The sequence below is a fragment of the Pavona decussata genome, unplaced genomic scaffold, assembly GCF_977016875.1.
Source record: "Pavona decussata unplaced genomic scaffold, jaPavDecu1.1 SCAFFOLD_37, whole genome shotgun sequence".
In the NCBI taxonomy this organism is placed as follows: Eukaryota; Metazoa; Cnidaria; class Anthozoa; order Scleractinia; family Agariciidae; genus Pavona; species Pavona decussata.
The window spans coordinates 2,953,868-2,980,000 of NW_028145459.1; the positions used below are offsets into that span (position 1 = coordinate 2,953,868).

The 26,133-nt window shown below is 37.9% G+C and overlaps 4 protein-coding genes across 7 annotated transcripts in view; all 4 read left to right on the forward strand.

Annotated features, from left to right (window-relative positions):
- Nucleotides 1–1,402: 1,402 nt before the first annotated feature.
- LOC146484048 (putative G-protein coupled receptor 45) overlaps nt 1,403–26,133 on the forward strand; it is a 50,185-nt gene continuing 25,454 nt past the window's right edge. The window contains exon 1 of the mRNA XM_085105420.1: nt 1,403–1,565. The gene's annotated coding sequence lies outside the window, so the exon portion shown is untranslated. The remainder of the gene's footprint in view (nt 1,566–26,133) is intronic.
- Nucleotides 2,534–7,248, forward strand: LOC146484049 (cholecystokinin receptor-like). Of its 2 annotated transcripts, none has more exons than XM_085105105.1 (2): nt 2,534–2,743; nt 4,964–7,248. In XM_085105105.1, exon 2 carries the CDS (start codon nt 5,102–5,104, stop codon nt 6,233–6,235), a length of 1,134 nt encoding a protein of 377 aa, XP_084961231.1. In that variant the 5' UTR covers nt 2,534–2,743; nt 4,964–5,101; the 3' UTR covers nt 6,236–7,248. The 2 variants fall into 2 exon arrangements, with proteins under 2 accessions (XP_084961231.1, XP_084961233.1); XM_085105107.1 differs by having other exon boundaries at nt 2,537–2,662.
- LOC146484050 (uncharacterized) overlaps nt 10,000–26,133 on the forward strand; it is a 51,788-nt gene continuing 35,654 nt past the window's right edge. Inside the window, exon 1 of the mRNA XM_085105410.1 lies at nt 10,000–10,758. Within this exon, the coding sequence (XP_084961536.1) occupies nt 10,696–10,758 (63 nt within the window). The 5' untranslated portion in view covers nt 10,000–10,695. The remainder of the gene's footprint in view (nt 10,759–26,133) is intronic.
- LOC146484051 (cholecystokinin receptor-like) lies at nt 17,652–25,175 on the forward strand. 3 transcript variants are annotated; one of them, XM_085105417.1, is made up of 2 exons: nt 17,652–17,725; nt 23,532–25,175. In XM_085105417.1, exon 2 carries the CDS (start codon nt 23,670–23,672, stop codon nt 24,804–24,806), a length of 1,137 nt encoding a protein of 378 aa, XP_084961543.1. In that variant the 5' UTR covers nt 17,652–17,725; nt 23,532–23,669; the 3' UTR covers nt 24,807–25,175. The 3 variants fall into 3 exon arrangements, with proteins under 3 accessions (XP_084961543.1, XP_084961544.1, XP_084961545.1); XM_085105418.1 differs by lacking the exon at nt 17,652–17,725 and adding an exon at nt 18,322–18,427; XM_085105419.1 differs by lacking the exon at nt 17,652–17,725 and adding an exon at nt 22,361–22,783.

The window sequence follows — 26,133 nt, forward strand, 5'->3', positions numbered from 1 at the left end:
CGATAAGTCCGACCAAAATAAAGCAACGGGAGAAATATAAAAATTACAAGGAATATTTGTATCGATAAAAACTACACATTCACAATCATGAGTTTGTAATTTACTCGGATGAAGTTTCAAGCAGTGTTCAGTGTTCTTGTTGTAAAACGACAACTTTCCAAAAAGAAAGGCGGTACTACAAGTCCACGCCTATTTCCATAAATTAAGGTGTACGTGTTTTCAACTTTCAGCTACCTTATTAAAAATACAGTACGTGGTTACAGAACAAAAGTGTTGACATTGACAGTCCCCTTCAAATGAAAACATCTAAAGATTATTGTTATAATAAATGAATACAGTAAAAAACAACTTAAACAACAAAATATCGGCTGGTATAGATTCGGTAAGAAACACTGAATATCTTTACTAGAAAACGATAAAAAACAAGAAGGATGGCCATTTCCAGGCAAATGCCAGCGAAAGGTTAACTTAAGGTCAGATACAATAAATTACGGCTTGACCTTATGTAAACAATGTATTGTTCTTGAGGAAAAACTTATTTTAAACATATTTGGTAGAAGGATCAATTTCCTGGGAAACAATCCAAAACAGAACACCTGCTTATACCAAATCTATACCAGGAGAAAACAACATTTGATCCGAGCTAGATCAGCATTATACTAAAACATAAATAGAAGGACAAACCATTGAACTTTTTGATATTTTTATCCCTTTGATTCGAATATTCCCGTAAATTACGCATATGTTGTATCGCTTCCCAACACCGAACAATAGATAAACCCAAGTAAACCAATAATAAAATATTACAAGAGTGAGCTTCTACATTGTTCGTACTTTTATTGTTTAACACTTTTCAGCGTCCTAACATCAACGACAGCAGAGCGTCGCCTTGGTTAACAGAATTAAGTCAAAGCTGGGACATTTTGTCGAACTACATGTGCAAATTTACATAGAGCATTAGGATGTCCGTAATTAGTTCGCTTAAAAGCACAAGCATTTGGAATGGAGACAAATTGAAAAAACATCGATCTCTATAAAAACGAGAATACAGGAGGGAGGGAGCGTCTCTATTGTTTTCACGTATTCGCCTACGACCGACTCATCACTACCAGTGATCACTGGACCAATGTGAGCTTTCAAAAAAAAAATCCAAATGCCCAGGGTTCCAAGAGCTCATGCAAAGAATCAGACTCCTATACATGGAAACTCAAAGAAAACGACTATTATATGTATTGGACAAAGCTCCACCTGCAATTAGAGATCTTATCACCTTACGCTCGACCATGTGCAAGTATGAGCTTCGACATGATCAGTTGTATCCTTTCCCTGCCAAAAAGTTAGCACGACCAAATGTGGTCTCAAATCATGGAGATATTTTGCCTCAAAGATATGGAACGAGCTAACAAATGATATTAGAATTAAAGCCGGCACTAATGGAGTGTATAAGATTGACTTAACATCCAATCAGACTCAATACGTGCCAAATTATTCACTTGACTTTGGTTTTCCTTTGTGTGAGGTCACTTGATGATTCACTGGCTTAGAACAATAGACTATTGTTTTCAGTTTAGTTTTGTCTACTTACTTATGTAAATTTTCTTCATTTTCTTGATAATGATGACAGGATGTCATCGAAACGTCGAAATCTCTCCGCGTTAGTTTTTCTACTAATGAAGTGATCAACAAAATCCGATCGGAATTTTTGTTTTTTTCCGATTCTTAGTTCTTAGCTTTAACAGCTTTTATACCACGAATTGTTGTTCATTTTTTAGTTTCTAATGTTTAGTATATACTTGACCGTGGATTACCTGTAAACTAGTTGATTAAGCTATTAAGCGTAAATCCCACGTTAAATAAAGTATCGTTATCGTTGATAAAACTAAACATTCGTTTCCATTCCCCCAACAGTCCTGAGATGCGCAGAACCTATGCGCAGTGGAAAAAGGAGGAATAGTCCTTAATGAAAGAACACAAATACAAGTAATTGTTTACTGGACAGGTGACAGGTGGCTTTCTTTATGTCGAGAACTTGTAGTTGAATTGAATAACATTCAGGTTACAAAATGATAAGATCGAAGCTACACTCTGTTTGATTTTCAGCCGGACACTCACCCTGCACAGTAGATCATTTTATTAGCTACCTTTTGTGTGGATGTTAATCTGATTTCCTACATCTTCCCAGTCTTTTATTGAGTTTGCAATAGCAATCCGCTTATCACCGACATAGAATTGGATGTAATAGGTTTTAATCGACTTCAGATGTTGTTTTTGAGGCCAGCGAAACAGGACTCAAATTTATTTCATAAAACTGAAAGACGGACCTGGTGTTTATGTTTTAGAGACGTTGATATCTTTGAAACCTATTATAAGTCTGAAAAATTAGGATTTCATGGTTCCGTCTGGGTCCGCGAGAATTAATGCACATATTTCGTATGTTACATCTTGTTTATGCGCCACATTATATTCTAATTTCCTTCTTTACGACCATAAAAGGTAAAAAAAAAGTAAACTCCATTATTGCAGGGAAAGCGAATAGCTTGAACTGAAGCTACAGTTTTTTTTTAATTTTAACTTAATTACGGACGCCAACATTTCTGGGCGACAATTGCCTTTACTGCGGTTTTCTTTGTAAAGTACAAATTCTACATCAAAGGAGTTTCAGGTGATTTATTGGTTATCTGTGCTATCACTTTTTCCTTTTTGTCCGATCTGGAGCAGTTTAAACAATCCTAGCTTATGCAGGGTAAGTAATATTTCATGGATCAGAGAATTAAGTCTTCAATGTATGTTTCATACGCTACACAGTTAATTCTCTGAGCCATCATTTGTCTCCGCGGCCTTCGTGCTAGCGGCACAACATTCATAAGTAATATTTGCCTTGTTTCAAAATTACCATTCGCCACGCATTAAATTGCTTCGTTTCGTTTTGTCGGTTTTTGGTAGTCAGTTCTCGCAAAACACTCGCCAAATGTTATAACCTTTTTGATCATTACCTTCTAACCTGGAAAAAGGATTAGCTGTTTAACGAAACGACAATTGTTGGTGGAAAGGTTTCAGCTGAAGTTTACTGTTTTCGGGCGAGATCACAACAGAATCTTGTTATATTTTTGCACGTCTGATCAATTACGGAAACGAACAATTGTCTACATTGAACGACAATTCTTAACATAATGGACCTTATTTGGATTCCCCATGAAAGCTTGTGAATTAATAATCCTTTTCCAATAAATTTCAACATTTAATACGCAAACAGAAAAAAGTAAAAACAGGTCAAACAGCTGCAAGAGTGAGTCCGAAAGCTATCAATTTCATTGTGTCGGAGTGAAGGAAAAATACTTGCATTTTGGAGTGTTGCAAGTCAAGGAAATATAACTAGCACAGCAAAGAATCCATTTTCTTCATAAAGTCTAGAATTGATATGACTAATCCTGACGTGTAGTCGAGAATTTTGCCAATACTTCCCAAAACCAAGATGAAACTAAAAGAGGTTCAGTTATTGAAACTTAATTGCGTAAATTAAATGGAGAGCGGGAAATTTTATTGCGACAAAATTTGTGTTGCTGCTTTTCAGAAGACAGATGATGCAATATTAACCGCGTAAAGCTTCCGGATACGTAGTGGGACATCAAAGACAATATAACAGTGTTAACCTGGGAGTGGTTATATTGCCTTACGTAAGGAATAGGCCTGGGCAAACACGTCTTGAAATAACATTGTTTGTATGGAAATCCGATGTCAAATAATTTTCATAAAACATCGCTTCTGAAAAATTCATGAACAATCAATTGGAAACTTCAGGCACTATGCAAATGATTTTACAGAAAATAACTGAGGAATGTAGCTGTGCTAGAAAGCATCTAGTTGCGTTTTGACATTTCCATACATTTGTCTGTATAGCGAACCAGCCGTGAACTGCTGCTAAAAATAGTTCGCGGGAAAAAAATACAGGGAAATGTATGGAAAGTTCAAAACACGCTGGACGCTCTCTGGCACAGCTACATCCTTCAATTTTTTTTTTTTTAACTCTTTTCCTAGTGCCAAAAGTTTCCAATACATGAATTTTTCAGAAACGATGTTTTATGAAAATTATTTGACAGCGGATTTCCATACAGAAACTGTTATTTAAAGACGTGTTTGCCTACTCGTCAAAATGGCATCGAAAACCGTGATAAGGCCTATTCTTACGATCTAAGAAGTGGATAACGGTATCTGGAGAAGTAAGTACTTCATGATTCTAAAGGGGAAAGAGGACAATTAAGGACCGATGGTTAACAACAATTGGAGTAAGCAACGGCAAACGCCTTAATAGACAGACGCTTTTTCACCTGGAGAAGCAGAAAACAAATTTGTGAGGGAAATGATGCCCAAAGTGCAAATTGCTTTCCCAAAATCGACAAGAATTGATAATACGATTCTTTGATATCCTCCATCAAAGAAACCGTTGTAATTAAATGACACGTTTTTTTATTTCAAAAACATCAGAATTTGCATATAACTGTGCTCAAACAGTGCACCTAGTGAGAACATTATAAGAAGATAGTCAAAATATTGTTTCCCTTCCATTCTTGTGAAAACCTAATTTTAAAAAACGAGTTGCGCGTCCTAAATTAGCTGGCAGGTTTGTAATAACTAGCCCAGGGAAAATGGTTGTCATTAAAGAGGACAGGGAAATTTTCAGGATCAATTGCTAATGCAGAAACAAAGCTGTCATGTAACCGACTGCAGTTGTTATTTATTTTTCGAAAGATCTTCACAATTTACAAGCATGGAGCCAATTTTTCGTCTGCTACCTTTGTGCCCTTTAAAAGTGTGTTTTGATCGGTTTGGGAGTTAAAAGGTGTGGTGTTTAAATTTATTATGCTTGACATATGTTGTTTATGAATATGCAGAGATATTTAAGTCCCCGAAATGATAAATCGTTAAATTTCAGACCGTCATTAAATTTGGCAATTATTTTTCATAGATGCAACCTCATGCAAGGTAAGGAAGACAGGAAGTAAATTTGGAGCAGTGGGGGAGCATTCAACGTAATAAAAAACGGCTTCTTCAATCTCACATTTAGGATGTTTTTCCTTCTGAAGTAAACCGACAGAGAAGCATAATGGCAACCACCACCTGTGGAAATGAAACTGAAGGTTGCGTCGGTTTCAACAACACGATCAACACACATGGAACTGAAGATGCTGAGCAGTACGAAGAACCTACAGGGCTACGTATTTTCCGTCTTGTCGCTTTCTCGTTAATAACTTTGGCTAGTCTGATCGGTAACTCGGTAATTTGTAAAGTAGTATGGAGTAAGCCTTCCCACAAACCGTTTTCATACCACCTCGTTGCTAACATGGCCTTTGCTGAAATCCTTAGCAGCCTCTGTTTACCTTTCATGCTGGCAGACCGGGAATTAGAATCCTCGAACACGATCCTCAATAAGATCACATGCGTTTTGAATCCACTACAAGTGCTTTCATTAATGGTAGTAGCCCATTCAATGGCTGCTGTAGCATTCTATCGCTTCAGAGTTCTCATAAACCCCTTTTCACAAGCGCCGTCAAGGAACGTAAAAACTATCACCATTACCTGTTTGTGGATAATAGCGGCAGCCATCTGCGTGCCAACGTTCTTAGGATTCAAGTTAGTTAATGGCAGGTGTGATCTACAGCCTGTTTCTTCCAACAAGACACATGTGATTGCTATTTTTGTGGTAAATTTCGCTGTACCTTACTTTGTCATTTTGGTGTCTTATGGAGCGGTGGCGTTGAACTTACGAAAGCGAATCGTTGAAAAAGCAGCACGAGAAAGAAGCTCAGACTATTCTTTAACAGCTGTTGTTGAAATGGAAGATGCAGTTGAACTCCAAGGTTTGGCCGATAACAAGGAAAGACAAAGAAACTTGGCAGAATGTCAAAGGAAGGCTTTGAATGAGGCAAGAAACCGCAGATGCAGCAAATCAGAAAATCTTGAGAAAGATCTGCTTAAGATGATCTATGCGATTATTCTCATATATATGATATGTTACTTTCCATATCAGGCGATTTTTCTTTGGGAGAAAATTGCTGAAATCGATTCGTGGCAATTTTATTATCATGCGCTGTTGCAGAATTATGTGTTTCTTTTGACATGCCTGCCTAGCGCGTTGCATCCTCTGTGTTACGGGACAATGAACAAGTTTTACGCCAAAGCATTCTCAAGGATTTTCCTTTGCAAAAAGACCTCAAATGCAGATCGTACAGTAAAATGATTACTGACCAAGTGTTATTTTCATTCAGATAATTGACAGATAAGCTGAAAGTCGTGTGGAAATTTAATCGTCTAAGTTTTCGTTCCTTTGCTTGGCAGCATTTTAATTTTCAAACTTGAGTCAAATTGTGATGCTGAATTTAACGCGCGCCGGAAAACTTCAACAACAAAGAAAGCGTGACATATTTTGTAAATATCTTTGTGTACATGTATATGAAATTTCAGTATAACATTATAATCCTGTTTAGTACCTTGCCTTTGAACCAGCAAGTTTTCAAACCAACTGATGTGTAACAAGCTACTTTTAAGTTTGAGATATTTATTAAGTTGCGCCTATTGCATGTCTTTGTGAGGACAGCATTGTTCTTCAAATAGCAGTCTTAGTAAAATTATATACAACGATTAAAGATTTAACTAGTCGGTTATGTAGATGAATGTAAGAAAGTAGCTGAAAGTCGTTTAGTTGAAAGTGTTTAACCAAAGGAACAGAATATGGTGAATCAATTAGTTTTAGTTTCTTTTGTTGGCTCCATTTGTATTCTCGTGTTTGATTCTCATGTTGAGCTTTAGGCGTACCCGGATAACAGAATTGTAAAGAAAACGCGACAACTGTTTATCTAAATATCCTTGGGTGCATATATTAAATGTTCAGTAAAACAACAAGAAACGAAAAAAAGAAAACGAACAAAAGAAAAAACAAAGAACGAAACAAACAAACAAAAACATGATTAGTGCCTTGCGATTTAAACTAATACGTTTTCATACTGAGTTGTGCTATATTCAAGAAACTTGTAGCCCGTTGTAGCTACTGTTTGCGAGGACACGGGGTATTGTAGCTCCGTAAAGAGCAAATTTTTGTAAAAAATCATATACATGTATTAAGGGTTTAACAAGTCAATCATGTAAAATCAATAAGTTCTTTAAGAAAGATTTAGCTATAAAAATAAACGCAACTAGAGCGAACGACGTTTCGAAGCCAGCATATCCATATATTTAATTGTGAATATCTCTGAACAGGAACAATGGAGCAGAGATACATATGTTATTTAAATGACAAGTGTTGAGATCATGTAAATGGCATATGGATGTAATCCTTTATGTGATGCTTTAATCCAGCCCCAGTTTGAGTATTGTAGTCCTGTCTGGGAAAATTGCGGTAAAACGTTGTTAGATAGATTACAAAAGCTTCAGAATCGTGCCGCTTGAGTTTTAATTTTCTCATGTTACGATGCTGATGCAGGGTTCTTAATACACAGCTGAATACAGCAACTTGGTTGGAAACATCTGTTTACTCGGGGTGCTTTCCATTCACCAAAAATTCTCGGTTTGAATTTTCGGAAATTTCGGTCTCGAATGGAACAGGCTTATACTCGGTCATCACATGGTCAGTTTTTGCGTCAGGCTTCTTGACGCCGTTTATCGTACGTGTTCAAACAGTCCGACTGGAAACTTTTGAATGGAACACGAGAATTTTCGAAAATACCGAAATTTCCACTTTTCAGGAACACTGAAAAGGTTGTCCTAAATTTTCGAAAATCTTTTCCGGAAAAGACCCTATTCCATTCGATTCCCACCCGAAATTTTCGAAAATTTCGTCGAATGGAAAGCGCCCTCGGCGTTAAATTCAGAAAACCTTAATCGTATACAAGTCTTTTAAGACTTTTAAAATGGTCTAGCTCAGGAGTACTTATGCTGTAAGTTTGCTAAACGCAACAAAACAGGCTACTCCTTAAGGGACTCTGCGAACAAATAATGGTTGTTCCTTTGCAACGAACAAATTACAAAAGTGCAGCGCTCTGGAACCGCCTATCCTGTGATCCTAGGCAGGCTAACGGCACTTAATCAATTTAAGCAACTATTTAATCTCTACTTTAGGTAAGCTTGAGACACGGCATTCATGGAGAGCAGGTCAAGTTTTCTTTAGGTTTTAGTATTGTTGTTAAGGATTCTTATGATCACTGAACCTACTCGAGTAACGCAATACTCGCGTACCCTCATCGATTTATGTTTAACCAATTCTCCAGACAAAATATCTAATTCAGGTGTTGTGGACATTGGCATCAGACCACTGTGCCATTTTCCTGACACGCAAAATTTCACATTTCCGCTCTTCGCTCTGAAGTGCGACAGCTCAAGAATTTTAACGAAGATGAACTTTTACTTGATCTTCGTATGAATGAATGGAACCACGTCTCCATGCTCAATGACCCAAATGAAATGTGGAATTCTTGGAAACACCTTGTGATGAGTGTTATTGATAAGCACGCACCGTTGAAAACAAAAAGAATTAGAAACAATAGATCTCCATGGATTACGTATGAGTTGCTACGCGAAATTTACAAGAGGGATTTTTTAAAAAAGAAAGCTACATCTACAAATGATCCCCTGATTTGGAAAGAACTCAAAGACGCAAAAAATAAGGTAAACAAGAAGCTGTTTCCAGCTTATACTCGGGCCATATTTGACTGTGTGGTGCGTAAAGCCTACAATCTTTTAACAGTGATAACCTCCAGCACCGCCAATTCCCCCAAATAGATAGCGTGCGATGTTTGCCCCCTGGCGATCCCAGAATCCTTTGCGCATAACATAGGTCTGACGGTTGCTACCCAAGTGCAATTTCACTTCCGGTCAGCCAAAATTTTTTCGCGCGCTTTTTTCGGCGCCGGCCCGTCGCCGATTCAAGTCGCCGTTGGCTGACCTCTTAAATAGAGGTCAGCCAAACTGAATAACATACGGGTTTTTTTGTTTGTTTGTTTGTTTTTTGTGTGTGTGCGTGTGTGTGTATTTGGTTATTTATTATTTGATTAATTCCACGAGGATTATCCTCTTCAAGTCATAAGACCCTGAAAAATACACCCTTTAACTATTGTCAAACATACATTTGTTTCCTATTTATACTTTGCTTGGTTGCGAGTAAATTACTTGTATAGCGAAACGATTAAAGAAAAAATCGAGGTTAGACTGTTTTAAATTCTGTTCAGTTGTTTTTACATTCGGAACGAAAAGAAATAAAAAAAGGAAAAAGATAGTGCAAGGATAAACAATTTCCAACTGCAAGTGCTCTTCAGGGACAAATAGTGCAGTTTTTACCTCAAACCCGCGTCCCGCGTAACAATATTTACAGCATTTTTTTTTTTTTTTTTTTCTGTTGGTTTGTTTCCAGCAGCTTCGTTTTGTCTGCGATTCTTATCAACCTGCCTGGCACTCTCATTGCAGATATTTCTAATTTATAAATGCTCTGATAACAATTAAGTTGTTTATTCATTCAAACTAAAGTGGTCTGCTATATCTATATTCTGTTGATTCTGGCTTTTTCATATTCTATTTATTAATGATCTATCCTAAGAAGAAGGAAAAAAGAAAGAAAAAAAGAACGCAAACGAAATCAATTAAGAATAACAATTTTAGAGCCAATTCCCTCAGTACAAAACCAACATTGATTACCATCGACAAACACGCCGTAAAATTTTTAGTTTCAACCCCCACATATTTTTCTCTTTTTCTACATTTATCGTACCTACAAAGAAAAAACACACATTAAAGAACTCGTGATTTAAATTTGGAAATGAAAGGGCTTAACGCATGATCTCCCACAGCCCATGATAGCGACAGCTGTTTTCTTTAAATCCTAGGTCCTCGGATGTGCACTCGTGACACGTGACAAGTAAATCCATGCAAATTACTTGCAATGCTAGTGTAGTCTTGCGTGGGCTGCAAAGCTGGAAAACCATACATTTCACACAATGCTTAATAGGTTTAGGATGTCGTGTTTGTCCTCCGTGTCGTCTTTTAACAGACTGCAATGCAGCAATGTGCATTATTTTATTGCGACAAAATGAGATTTGTCGTAGGGGCAGTGATTTGGTGCATTGTCGTCAGGAAATGTAGGCAGAAAGTTCAGTTTATTGTTTTGCCATAAATTGTACAATAGAAAAATTATTTATTATTATACAAACACTAATGGCGAGGAAGCCCAAGGGAAGCCACCGGGCTTATAAGGAATGGGCTCCCTCTGTTAACAAAGTATACATGGGACCAAAATCAATGGCAGAGCTACGGTAAATAAAACAGTAAATAAAAGAGCTTGTCGATGCTCGCTCTTACTCGGCAAAGATAACAGGTTAAAAAATCTATCTAAATTAGTCTTCAGCGACTTAAAAGTGACTTCCTTATCATTTTTGCTTGTTCATTATTTACAGCCAATTGTCGCAGACCTGTCGGAATGGCGAGTGGAGAAATCCGGAACGAGCAGATCACAGTCTCTTCGGCTTACGACAACGACTTCTCCACGTATGGATCGCACCGGGCAAGGCTGAATTTAACCACTTGGCCACCAGGGTATTGAGCTATTCCGAATCAGGTCGGTGGATGGATAAAAGTGGAGTTGAAAAAGGAGATGGTGATAACGGCAATTGCTACGCAGAGATATGGCGATGATAGTATCGAAGAGTCTTGCAGTATATGATCATGTATTCCAACGGGGCTGATTACCATTATTTCAAAGATCTGAAAGGTATTCTTAAGGTAGGTTGAACAAAGCCGAGTAGATAACGCAGCTTTCTTGTTAAAAAAAACCATGAACTAAACAGCAAGCAGTCCCTCTCTGGTTAGTCGAGAGGGTGCGCTCATAGCGCAGCGAGACTGGAGCGAGGAGAAATAAACGAGAAAAGACTGGGGGGGAGGTAGTAACTATTTTTGTTCTTTGCTATTGGTTCAAAAGAAAATTTGGGAATGAAAACGATGTGTTTTATTATTTAGTGACTTGAAGATACTCAAAAAAGAAAGTCCGGGTTTTTCCAGCAGGAGTCAAATTCATTATCTTCAGTTTACTGTTGCGGTTGCACTACCACCGAGCTACAGGAGACTCGTGGGAGCTTGGGCGTTAACTAGGTTGTGACAAAAATGGTAGAGCGTCCTAACTAGTAATCGGATAGTCAAAGGTTTGACTCTTGTTGGGATAACCCGGAGTTTCTTTTTCCAAGTATACCTGTGTCTTTTAGTGAAAAACCAAAACATCTTTCTAACATGCCATCACATTTCCTCAAATTTGAGTTTGGCAAGCTTAGGCTCATAGAAATCTTCCTTTGCTACGTAAAACCCTACATTAAGCCCTTTTTTCTGCATTTACAGTTTTTTACGGGTAAAAAAAAAGATGGCAGTTCTATTCATCAAAATGAGGTCCCTTTGCCCACGGTCGCATCTTCGATTGTGATCATGGAAACGATTAGCCATAACAACTCCGCACTTAGGATGGAATTATTCGGTTGTGAACCAGGTGGGTATATTTAGGGGAGGCCTGGATTTTGCTATGCGATTGATTGGAGAAGAACGTCGTAAAGTACTTTATGACGCGGGGTGACGTAGTCAGCCAGCGTCTTAAATTCGGGACCGCATTCCTTTCGTCGGCTTGGGAGTCAAAAATTGCCTTGTTTTTTTAACTTTCCCGTATCCCGTGCCCGTCCCGAAAGAATTGTGTGATTTTTATTGGCTGCAACTTCGAATCACGTGCAAGTCAGGTTGGATTGCACCACAAATGTTTATTTCACCAGAAATTTGCATAATTTTGTTTACGACGTCACTGATGCGTTGCATGGCACTTTCCGCGGTAAAATGTGGTAAATCGAAAGAATAACTTCTAAGAAGCACTCGACATTTAACACGGTGGAAATTGGAGAGTTCCTGGCGAAGGAATCATGGGCTAGATTGCAGAATACCCGTCCCGACGGTAGCACTCCAGCTTAATACATTCCTCGTTTTTTAATCCATCCACTACGGGACCGCGGACCGCGGTAGCACTCCAGTTTAATACTTAGATCAATTACTTATTCATCTGTTGAGCGCGGTAGTACGGACCACGGGTTTCAGAGTAACGCACCTTGCGAGTGGACGGGTATTCTGCAATTGTAAATCGTAATCACTAATGGATTCCCAGTACAACTACAAGGGAAACAACATAACGCAATCATCGCCATTCAAACTACTCCATTAGCAAGGATAGTTTTATCAATCTGTGAAGCATACAACTGGAATAAATGAATCAGCATCACGCGTAAACGCCAGTATAGGCATCTTGTCTTGTTGAAGTTTTGAGTTCGCTTTCATGGTCTATTTTGTAGTGTACGTATTACAGTACACGGGTTACTCTTTTTGGAGGCAACAAAAACTATAAGAACAGGGTCATTTTTGTACATATTAACATAACCTTTTTCCCATCGGGTGGTTAATTATAAGTGGCATGGCAGGGAGACTATTGTAGTAGGAATTGAAAAACGAGCGCCACAATGAAGAATCTTGTGGTGCAATGTGAAAACGAAAGCTGTTAGGTGTATGTTCATTGGGTGCTGTTTAAATCGATAATTCATGTGACTTTAACATAAAATAGATAAATCTTTTATGAACCTACTTGATTGTAGTTTGCCTTAACAATCATGGTTTTGTTTCGTTTGGCAGGTTATTATTTTGTGGTCTGGCTCATGTTAGCAGAATTTACTTGCACAACAACCTATCTGGATAGCGAGAAAACCAATAAAAGCCACTATTCTATCAAGACCTCCAATGCAGACAAGTGTACTAATTTTTAATCTCCAGGTCAACTAGGTAAAGTAAAAGATCCACTTAAAAATTGAAATAGGATTGTCGGTCACGCATTCTCTACAGCGGAAAAATTTGGCGGGAACATATAATGCTAAACAGCGATTTTTTTTTTTAATTTGGTCGCAGGGACTTGTCCTTTTTCAAAAGAAAAGGACATGTCCCATGAATGCAAACCAGTTTGACTGAATTCGACAAACATTTGGTCCCTGCGACTAGACTTTTTGATGAGATTGATTAGCAGTGTATAAGCTCCAGTTTAGCTTATTGATGATTTATTTTTCCTTACTGATGAGATACACACACGAATAACAACATTCACAAGCGCGCGGTTCTAAAATGAACACAAAAATAGCGGTAACTAAAGTGATACCGAAACGAAATGAAGTGAAATAAAACGAAATAAATGCAAATAAACAAAGAATACAAGCTGGTACCTCATACAGTATGAGATCCCGGTAAGGAAACAAAATACACAGATCACCTTCTTGGTATAAATTTTTCCGACCGAACACATGGCATGTAAAATATATAAATCGCTACCAGAGAATCATGGGAAACAAGCAGGCCCGCAATGCTTACAAAGTACTCGAATAGATCCTACAAGCTGACTTGGTCCCCCGACAACTCGCGGGGATTATTCCCTTTGTGTGTGCGACCTATAACCCGGCCTTCATTATAGCAAAACCAATTTGCTCTGACGAATGTCTAACGCCCCAAACCTCTTTGACACGGCCAAATCACCTTATCAACTCTGCTGACTATAAACTAGGCAAATATATGGTCCAAAGAAACTCCGATTTCGCGGCCGTTTACGACTATGCTAGTAAAGTAGATCTTGGGTAGCAAGGGTTATTGGAATACAAAAAGAAAATTAGGGGTAACTGCGAATTTATCAGAGATAATTAAGATTCAGTTTGGAAAAAATACCACAAATTCTCTAATTGTCATGTACTGCATTCAAGCTCAGAGATGAATAATATTTTTTTGTTGTTTTATTGCCCGATGAAAAGTCATTGTAGATTAGAAATCGATTTTTCCCCCTGTAAGGAAATTGACAGACGTGTGCATTCCATGCAAAGGGCTCTTTGAAAACTCACCAAATCTCGTGACAACTAATTAAACTAACCAAGAAACTACTTTGGCAAGGAATTACCGACCATCACTGTCTGGGATGCTGAAATGTGACCAACTGAGAACACACTAGAAAGGACTGATTTTTTCAATTCAATCTTTATTTACACACGGTTAAGAATTTCATCAGGTCGATACAATATAAACTACAAGATAAACTATCAATGTCAAAATGAATGAATGAATGAATGAATGAATGAATGCATGCATGCATGCATGCATGCATGCATGCATGAATGAATGAATGAATGAATGAATGAATGAATGAATGAATGAATGAATGAATGAATGAATGAATGAATGAATGAATGAATGAATGAATGAATGAATGAATGAATGAATGAAATCTTTATTTAAAACACGGTAAAAATATCAGCATAACAATAGTAAATAAACTATTTACTGGTTTACATATTTGCCGCGCTGGAGTCTGATACAGAGAGCCATTTATCAATTCTTGTCTTGAAGTTTCTTAGAGATATTGTAGTGCGGATATCCTCAGGAAGATCGTTCCAAAGAGAAGCTCCGCTATAACTGAAACTACGCTTCAGGTAGTCAGTTCTCGGTTTCGGCGGCGGTCTTCAGACTGCCGACCGCGACGGAAGCTTACCCATCCCGGAGGTGGGGGTGGAATAGGATGACTGAGAAATAATTCCTCAATGTCATCCGGCTCTAAAAAACCAAAAATATTAAATTCACTTTCCCAGTCAGGAGGTGGAGGGGGTGGTGGGGGATAGGAAACGGTCTCGAAACAAAATATGTTGGGCCCCCGGGGAGCTGGTTGGCCGTGATTATGGAAGTAATAGGTGACCTACAATGAGGACAACAATCTCTCATGTTCCCAACTGCGAAGCGGAAACATGAGAGAAGGCAATCCTCATGTATTCGATACCCACAACAGGATAAGGGTTTCGAAGGGGTTTCTTGTGGTGTGAAGCAAATGAGGCATTTAGTCCCTAGAAACTTTTCAATGCGGACGCGATGGCGAGCGGAGCGTTTTCTGCGACCAGGCATGATAAATACTAGTGCAAAGTGTTTAGAAGTCGCTTTTTGGTTTCCTCTGTTTGTTTCGCAGGCTTGAAAAGCACGGAAGACGGACTGCTCTCTACGGAGGGAAGAACTGCGCGGCAACTGAATGTAAACTGTTATCCGGTAGTTCTTGAGGCCACTGACGTCGAAACGCTCGTTGAGGCCCTCTGAAAGCGTCGCAGTTCGGTCCCGTCGGGAGCGCTGGTGGTTTGGGTGCCCGCTTGAACGTACTCTGGGTCGAAACCCGATTCGTCCACCAATTTGTTGAAACGATTCTCGTCTAACCAAGGGGGTTACTAGCTCAGCGTACTCCATGGGTTGAGTTCAATAGGCACACACAATTGTTGTTCAAGGCTTGTCTATATTCTTACAAGTTCTCTTTACAGCTTCAATACAACATTCTCATGCGAAGAACTTCTCGCGTTGCTTTTATGTTGGTTGGAGTATGATTGACAACCTACTGTCAAAAACTCATCAACTACTAACATAGGCTTACGTAAGCCCTTCTATGATTGGTTAGTGTTGGAATTGGTAATGGGTACCTTCCCTTTATTTACTGTGAAAAATGTACCGTTGTTTCAAGATTTTCACTAGGTTCTTCGATAAGTCCGACCAAAATAAAGCAACGGGAGAAATATAAAAATTACAAGGAATATTTGTATCGATAAAAACTACACATTCACAATCATGAGTTTGTAATTTACTCGGATGAAGTTTCAAGCAGTGTTCAGTGTTCTTGTTGTAAAACAACAACTTTCCAAGAAGAAAGGCGGTACTACAAGTCCACGCCTATTTCCATAAATTAAGGTGTACGTGTTTACAACTTTCAGCTACCTTATTAAAAATACAGTATGTGGTTACAGAACAAAAGTGTTGACATTGACAGTCACCTTCAAATGAAAACATCTAAAGATTATTGTTATTTAAATAAATACAGTAAAAAATAACTTAAATAACAAGATATCGGCTGGTATAGATTCGGTAAGAAACACTGAATATCTTTACTAGAAAACGATAAAAAACAAGAAGGATGGCCATTTCCAGGCAAATGCCAGCGAAAGTTTAACTTAAGGTCAGATACAATAAATTACGGCTTGACCTTATGTAAACAATGTATTGTTCTTGAGGAAAAACTTATTTTAAACATATTTGGTAGAAGGATCAATTTCCTGGGAAACAATCCAAAACAGAACACCTGCTTATACCAAATCTATACCAGGAGAAAACAACATTTGATCAGAGCTAGATCAGCATTATACTAAAACATAAATAGAAGGACAAACCATTGAACTTTTTGATATTTTTTTCCCTTTGATTCGAATATTCGCGTAAATAACGCATATGTTGTATCGCTTCCCAACACCGAACAATAGATAAACCCAAGTAAACCAATAATAAAATATTACAAGAGTGAGTTTCTACATTGTTCGTATTTTTATTGTTTAACACTTTTCAGTGTCCTAACATCAACGACAGCAGAGCGTCGCCTTGGTTAACAGAATTAAGTCAAAGCTGGGACATTTTGTCGAACTACATGAGCAAATTTACATAGAGCATTAGGATGTCCGTAATTAGATCGGCTAAAAGCACAAGCATTTGGAATGAATACAAATTGAAAAAACATCGATCTCTATAAAAACGAGAATACAGGAGGGAGGGAGCGTCTCTATTGTTTTCACGTATTCGCCTACGACCGACTCAATCATCACTACCAGTGATCACTGGACCAATGTGAGCTTTCAAAAAAAAAATCCAAATGCCCAGGGTTCCAAGAGCTCATGCAAAGAATCAGACTCCCATACATGGAAACTCAAAGAAACCGACTATTATATGTATCGGACAAAGCTCCACCTGCAATTAGAGATCTTATCACCTTACGCTCGACCATGTGCAAGTATGAGCTTCGACATGATTGTATCCTTTCCCTGCCAAAAAGTTAGCACGACCAAATGTGGTCTCAAATCATGGAGATATTTTGCCTCAAAGATATGGAAAGAGCTAACAAATGATATTAGAATTAAAGCCGGCACTAATGAAGTGATGAACAAAATCCGATCGGAATTTTTGTTTTTGTCCGATTCTTAGTTCTTAGCTTTAACAGCTTTTATACCATGAATTGTTGTTCATTTTTTAGTTTCTAATGTTTAGTATATACTTGACCGTGGATTACCTGTAAACTAGTTGACTAAGGACGGTGCCTACTAATAGCGAAGTATTTTTGCGCAGTTTATCACTATGCGGGAAAAGCAGATCTTAGTAGCGGCTATTGAAATCCAAAAAGATAATTGGGGGTATCCAAGCATTTTTCAGAGATAATTAAAAAACAATAATTCCAAAAACCAGTAAAATACAAAGCAATGTATGGCGCTTTTTTTCCAAATTGAAGCTTTATTATCTCTGAAAATTGCATGGTTACTCGCACTTTTCTTTTTGGATACCAAAATCACTTGCTAAGTTCTGCTTTCTCCGCATAGTTTTAAAGCGTGCAAAAATATCTCTGTATTATTAGGCACCACCCATAGGAAACCCGAGTATCTCGAGATGCGCAGAACGTATGCGCAGTAACAATAGTAGGCACCGTCCTTAAGCTTAGCGTAAATCCCACGTTAAATAAAGTATCGTTATCGTTGATAAAACCAAACATTCGTTTCCATTTCCCCAACAGTTCCGAGATGCGCAGAACCTATGCGCAGTGGCAAAAGGAGGAATAGTCCTTAATGAAAGAACACAAATACAAGTAATTGTTTACTGGACAGGTGACAGGTGGCTTTCTTTATGTCGAGAACTTGTAGTTGAATTGAATAACATTCAGGTTACAAAATGATAAGATCGAAGCTACACTCTGTTTGATTTTCAGCCGGACACTCACCCTGCACAGTAGATCATTTTATTATCTACCTTTTGTGTGGATGTTAATCTGATTTCCTACATCTTCCCAGTCTTTTATTGAGTTTGCAATAGCAATCCGCTTATCACCGACATAGAATTGGATGTAATAGGTTTTAATCGACTTCAAATGTTGTTTTGAGGCCAGCAAAACAGGCCTTTTTAACATTTTTTATTTCAAATTTATTTCATAAAACTGAAAGACGGACCTGGTGTTTATGTTTTAGAGACGTTGATATCTTTGAAACCTATTATAAGTCTGAAAAATTAGGATTTCATGGTTCCGTCAGGGTCCGCGGAAATTAATGCACATATTTTGTATGTCATATATCTTGTTTATGCGCCACATTATCTTCTAATTTCCTTTCTTTACGACCATAAAAGGAAAAAAAAATAAACCCCATTATATCAGGGAAAGCGAATAGCTTGAACTGAAGCTACATTTTTTTCTTTTAATTTTAACTTAATTACGGACGCCAACATTTCTGGGCGACAATTGCCTTTACTGCGGTTTTCTTTGTAAAGTACAAATTCTACATCAAAGGAGTTTCAGGTGAGTTATTGGTTATCTGTGCTATCACTTTTTCCTTTTTGTCCGATCTGGAGCAGTTTAAACAATCCTAGCTTACGCAGGGTAAGTAATCTTTGATGGATCAGAGAATTAAGAGTGCCTGACTGTAACTCTCGAGAATCGCTGGCCAAGCTTGAAAAATCGAAACTCCTGATAATTTGCCTGAAGTTTACTTTTGGGGAACTATCTTCGAAAATATTATTTGAATGTTCTGGAAATTTTTAGTTTTCGAGAATTTTGGAGAAAACGAAATAACGCGTTTTGCCTCATTAATTATGCAAAAATCTCACTCAAAATTAGCCAAGTTCAATACGCTTGTGTTGAAACAGTACGCAACGCTAGAAAGCGAGGTCGGTTTTGACTAAGAGCATAACTCACCTACTATGGACTGACTGCACGCCCTACAGTTTACATTGGCTGTAGGGCATGCATTTATCTTTGTCGAATGTCAACAACAGAAACACGGGTATCTCAGTGACACTGTATACACGAAATGTCTACTGCATACATGTCTATGTACGACATCTAGATGATTGTGCACGTGGGCTCATTGGCTGATCACGATCATGATCATCAAACATCCTTTTGCGAATTTAATCACGCCAGTTTTCACCATATCGAACCCTGAGATAAATGCGTCAAACTAAAATAACAGCTCTCTTGAGCGCGTATTAAAAATCCAGCTGTTTCGCTGAGATAAAGCAAGATTTTATGTTTGCACTGTCGATCCCTACTATTTTATTCCAAGTCCTTGTTTTGCTTCTAAAAAAAAAAAAAAACAATACAGGGACAAAAACAACTACCAAAACTTGATTTGATACATATTAAACTTACTGAGAATGAATACAAGAAAGATATGATTTTCAGACTTCAGTTCTCCTTTAAACCCAGTCCGTAGTCCGTAGTCCGTAGTCCGTGGTCCGTAGTCCGAAGTCCTCCACTTACTTTAGTTTCTCTTTTATACCCAGTCCGTGGTCCGCAGTCCTTTGTCCGCGACTCAGACTTTATACTGACCTCATTGTTGACGTTGCAACGAAAACTATTGCTACTAAAGTGACTCACCTTTTGGGGACATATATAGCAGGATATAGAGCGAGGAAAATGTTCAGCAAACCTTTAAATGCCCACTGGAATCGTACTAAAATGGCCAAAATATGGCGCACAAACACTGGCAAGAGATCAAGGAGACAAGGTAAGCAATTTTTGTTCAATTTATGCCCTTTATTTTCGACTCCAAAACACGTTCGTAAATTCCCATACAAACCGTAATGATTTACGCCATTGCGTAACACTCATCGTGACATCAAAATATAAAGGTCAAACAAAGGTCATAGAGCTTCGGCTACCTGTGATGTATGCAGTAGACATTGCGTGTATACAGTGTCACTGAGATACCCGTGTTTCTGTTGTTGACATTCGACAAAGATAAATGCATGCCCTACAGCCAATGTGGACTGTAGGTAGGTTATTATTTTGTTAAACAGAAATTGGCACACAGGTTTTAAAGCGTGTATCCGTGCATGTGTGATATTTCATACCAGTAATTACGTTAAAATATGGCGTGCCAGCTGACATTGTTTTTCAGTCACTTGCGAAGGTACGGTATCAAACAACACGAACAGAGAGTTTTTTTGACTGACCCAATTCTGAGTGATCATTATTTGGAAGGCCACTGAAGAAGGTTGGACTAGCTATTTGAAAAAGCATGCATTCCAGTAAACAAACTTGATTTAATTTAGAATATTCACTTTGACCGACCCTATGTCCAACTTTCGCATCTCATTTGACAAGCATGTATCTTTTAAACGTGATTCAAGTGTCATGTGAACGTTTTATTTTTATCAAAACCACTTATATGCCAGTAAATAAAGGTCTTTTTTCTAGCTGTTGTAATTGACAATTTCGCAGCACAAGTTGGTTTGTGGGCATTATATTCTAACACTTATATATATCGACAGCTACTGACGTGACGCAGATAACGCAATAGCGAGTATCAGTTTTGCGCCATTAATTTAAAGGTTATGATTCGACAATAATTGGTTAAAATCGAATTATTAAACGTTGTTTTGACTCCTTTTATGTGGGGTGTTTCGGTCAAATGGTCTCTTAACAAAACCTTCCCAATCAGATTCCTTTGCATACAGATTTATTGGAAGATTTGCAATAATGCAAATTTCCTACCAGAATTTGACGAATATTTTCTTTTCCGATCACGCATTTTTTTCCAGACCTTTTAGAGAGAAACAGACAAATGCAATGTGGGGTAAAATAACCATTTGAAAATAGCCTGGGTCAATGTTTTCACCGAGTCGCCACAACATAGCATTTTCTCAACAGTTGCGAATTATGCAAATTTGTTAACGAAGCCTCGCTAACTTTGGTTTTCGTCAGCGCGTGCATTGATTGCCCAGATTTTTTATTTCATATTATTAAAGACGAAGACCCAAGCTTTATCACAATGTTCCTCTCGAGTCGATACCTGACATACCAAGATGCATTTTAAACCTTCAAACTTACTCAATTTTCGCCTCATCGCGAAGTCCTCAAAATGTCAATTTTTCAAAGAGCCATAAAACCCTCCAAAGTTCTACAAAAGTTTACATAGGTCCCATTGATAGAAAGTAGGTGAGTTATGCTCTTAGTCAAAACCGACCTCGCTTTCTAGCGTTGCGTACTGTTTCAACACAAGCGTATTGAACTTGGCTAATTTTGAGTGAGATTTTTGCATAATTAATGAGGCAAAACGCGTTATTTCGTTTTCTCCAAAATTCTCGAAAACTAAAAATTTCCAGAACATTCAAATAATATTTTCGAACATAGTTCCCCAAAAGTAAACTTCAGGCAAATTATCAGGAGTTTCGATTTTTCAAGCTTGGCCAGCGATTCTCGAAAGTTACAGTCAGGCACTCTTAAGTCTTCAATGTATGTTTCATACGCTACACAGTTAATTCTCTGAGCCATCATTTGTCTCTGCGGCCTTCGTGCTAGCGGCACAACATTCATAAGTAATATTTGCCTTGTTTCAAAATTACCATTCGCCACGCATTAAATTGCTTCGTTTCATTTGTCGGTTTTTGGTAGTCAGTTCTCGCAAAACACTCGCCAAAAGTTATAACCTTTTTGATCATTACCTTCTAACCTGGAAAAAGGATTAGCTGTTTAACGAAACGACAATTGTTGGTAGAAAGGTTTCAGCTGAAGTTTAATGTTTTCGGGCGAGATCACAACAGAATCTTGTTATATTTTTGCACGTCTGATCAATTACGGAAACGAACAATCGTCTACATTGAACGACAATTCTTAACATAATGGACCTAATTTGGATTCCCCATGAAAGCTTGTGAATTAATAATCCTTTTCCAATAAATTTCAACATTTAATACGCAAACAGAAAAAAGTAAAAACAGGTCAAACAGCTGCAAGAGTGAGGCCGAAAGCTATCAATTTCATTGTGTCGGAGTGAAGGAAAAATACTTGCATTTTGGAGCGTTACAAGTCAAGGAAATATTACCAGCACAGCCAAAGAATCCATTTTCTTCATAAAGTCTGGAATTGATATGACTTATCCGGACGAGTGGTCGAGAATTTTGCCAATACTTCCCAAAACCAAGAGGAAACTAAAAAAGGTTCAGTTAGTGAAATTTAAGTGCGTAAAATAAAAATGGAGAGGAAACTTTATTGCGACAAAATTTGTGTTGCTGCTTTTCAGAAGACAGATGATGCAATATTAACAGCGTAAAGCTTCCGGATACGTAGTGGGACATCAAAGACAATATAACAGTGTTGACCTGGGAGTGGTTATATTGCCTTACGTAAGGAATAGGCCTGGGCAAACACGTCTTGAAATAACATTGTTTGTATGGAAATCCGATGTCAAATAATTTGAAAATTTCATGAACAATCAATTGGAAACTTTAGGCACTATGCAAATGATTTTACAGAAAATAACTGAGGAATGTAGCTGTGCTAGAAATCATCTAGTTGCGTTTTGACATTTCCATACATTTGTCTGTATAGCGAACCAGCCGTGAACTGCTGCTAAAAATAGTTCGCGGGAAAAAAATACAGGGAAATGTATGGAAAGTTCAAAACACGCTGGACGCTTTCTGGCACAGCTACATCCTCCAATTTTTTTAATATAAAACCCTTTTCCTAGTGCCAAAAGTTTCCAATACATGAATTTTTCAGAAACGATGTTTTATGAAAATTATTTGACACCAGATTTCCATACAGACACTGTTATTTAAAGACGTGTTTGCCTACTCGTCAAAATGGCGTCGAAAACCGTGATAAGGCCTATTCTTACGATCTAAGAAGTGGATAACGGTATCTGGAGAAGTAAGTACTTCATGATTCTAAAGGGGAAAGAGGACAATTAAGGACCGATGGTTAACAACAATTGGAGTAAGCAACGGCAAACGCCTTAATAGACAGACGCTTTTTCACCTGGGGAAGCAAAAAACAAATTTGTGAGGGAAAGGATGCCCTAAAGTGCAAATTGCTCTCCCAAAATCGACAAGAATTGATAATACGATTCTGTGATATCCTCCATCAAAGAAACCGTTGTAATTAAATGACATGTTTTTTTATTTCAAAAACATCAGAATTTGCATATAACTGTGCTCAAACAGTGCACCTAGTGAGAACATTATAAAAAGATAGTCAAAATATCGCTTCCCTTCCATTCCTGTGTAAACCTAACTTAAAAAAACGAGTTGCGCGTCCTAAATTAGCTGACAGGTTTGTAATAACTAGCCCAGGGAAAATGGTTGTCATCAGTAAAGAGGACAGGGAAATTTTCAGGATCAATTTCTAATGCAGAAAAAAAGCTGTCATGTAACCGACTACAGTTGTTATTTATTTTTCGAAAGATCTTCACAATTTACAAGCATGGAGCCAATTCTTCGGTTTCTACCTTTGTGCGCTTTAAAAGTGTGTTTTGATCGGTTTGGGAGTTAAAAGGTGGTATTTAAATATATTATGCTTGACATGTGTTGTTTATGAATATGCAGAGATATTTAAGTCCCCGAAATGATAAATCGTTAAATTTCAGACCGTCATTAAATTTGGCAATTATTTTTCATAGATGCAACCTCATGCAAGGTAAGGAAGACAGGAAGTAAATTTGGAGCAGTGGGGGAGCATTCAACGTAATAAAAAACGGCTTCTTCAATCTCACATTTAGGATGTTTTTCCCTCTGAAGTAAAGCGACAGAGAAGCATAATGGCACCCATCACCTGTGGAAATGAAACTGAAGGTTCCGTCGGTTTTAACAACACGATCAACAGAAATGGAACTGAAGATGCTGAGCAGTACGAAGAACCTACAGGGCTACGTATTTTCCGTCTTGTCGCTTTCTCGTTAATAACTTTGGCTAGTCTGATCGGTAACTCGGTAATTTGTAAAGTCGTATGGAGTAAGCCTTCCCACAAACCGTTTTCATACCACCTCGTTGCTAACATGGCCTTTGCTGAAATCCTTAGCAGCCTCTGTTTACCTTTCATGCTGGCAGACCGGGAATTAGAATCCTCGAACATGATCCTCAATAAGATCACATGCGTTTTAAATCCACTACAAGTGCTTTCAATAATGGTAGTAACCCATTCAATGGCTGCTGTAGCATTCTATCGCTTCAGAGTTCTCATAAACCCCTTTTCACAAGCGCCGTCAAGGAACGTAAAAACTATCACCATTACCTGTTTGTGGATAATAGCGGCAGCCATCTGCGTGCCAACGTTCTTAGGATTTAAGTTTGTTAATGGCATGTGTGTTCTGCAGCCTGTTTCGTCCAACAAGACACATGTGGTTGCTATTTTTGTGGTAAATTTCGCTGTACCTTACTTTGTCATTTTGGTATCTTATGGAGCGGTGGCGTTGAACTTACGAAAGCGAATCGTTGAAAAAGCAGCACGAGAAAGAAGCTCAGTCAATTCTTCAACAGCTGCTGTTGAAATGGAAGATGCAGTTGAACTCCAAGGTTTGGCCGATAACAAGGAAAGACAAAGAAACTTGGCAGAATGTCAAAGGAAGGCTTTGAATGAGGCAACGAGAAACCGCAGATGCAGCAAATCAGAAAATCTTGAGAAAGATCTGCTTAAGATGATCTATGCGATTATTCTCATATATATGATATGTTACTTTCCACATCAGGCGATTTTTCTTTGGGAGAAAATTGCTGAAATCGATTCGTGGCAATTTTATTATCATGCGCTGTTGCAGAATTATGTGTTTCTTTTGACATGCCTGCCTAGCGCGTTGCATCCTCTGTGTTACGGGACAATGAACAAGTTTTACGCCAAAGCATTCTCAAGGATTTTCCTTTGCAAAAAGACCTCAAATGCAGATCGTACAGGAAAATGATTACTATCCAAGTGTTATTTTCAGATAATCGACAGATAAGCTGAAAGTCGTGTGGAAATTTAATCGTCTAAGTTTTCGTTCCTTTGCTTGGCAGCATTTTAATTTTCAAACTTGAGTTAAATTGTGATGCTGAATTTAACGCGCGCCGGAAAACTTCAACAACAAAGAAAGCGTGACATATTTTGTAAATATCTTTGTGTACATATATATTAAATTTCAGTATAACATTATAATCCTGTTTAGTACCTTGCCTTTGAACCAGTAAGTTTTAAAACCAATGTGTAACAAGCTACTTTTAAGTTTGAGATATTTATTAAGTTGCGCCTATTTGCAAGTCTTTGTGAGGACAGCATTGTTCTTCAAATAGCAGTCTTAGTAAAATTATATACAACGATTAAAGATTTAACTAGTCGGTTATGTAGATGAATGTAAGAAAGTACCTGAAAGTCGTTTTGTTGAAAGTGTTTGACCAAAGGAACAGAATATGGTGAATCAATTAGTTTTAGTTTCTTTTGTTGGCTCCATTTGTATTCTCGTGTTTGATTCTCATGCTGAGCTTTAGGCGTACCCGGATAACAGAATTATAAAGAAAACGCGACAACTGTTTATCTAAATATTCTTGGGTTCATATATTAAATGTTTCGTAAAACAACAAGGAACGAATAAAAGAAAACGAACAAAAGAAAAAACAAAGAACGAAGCAAACAAACAAAAACATGATTAGTACCTTGCGATTTAAACTAATACGTTTTCATACTGAGTTGTGCTATATTCAAGAAACTTGTAGCCCGTTGTAGCTACCGTTTGCGAGGACACGGGGTATTGTAGCTCCGTAAAGAGCAACGTTTTGTAAAAAAATCATATACCTGTATTAAGGGTTTAACAGTTTAACAAGTCAATCATGTAAAATCAATAAGTTCTTTAAGAAAGATTTAGCTATTAAAATAAACGCAACTATAGCGAACGACGTTTCGAAGCCAGCATGTCCATATATTTAATTGTGAATATCTCTGAACAGGAACAATGGAGCAGACATGCGTATGTTGAGATGATTTAAATGGCATATGGATGTAATCCGTTATGTGATCCTTTATGTGATCCAGCCCCAGTTTGAGTGTTGTAGTCCTGTCTGGGAAAATTGCGGTAAAACGTTGTTAGACAGATTACAAAAGCTTCAGAATCGTGCCGCTTGAGTTTTAACTTTCTCGTGTTACGATGCTGATGCAGGGTTCTTAATACACAGGGGCACCCAACGGATCACTTCAGTAAATTATCTGTTCGGAAGGCCCTTAGTCCCCTACAATTTTCTAAAAATAATTTTCGCCTC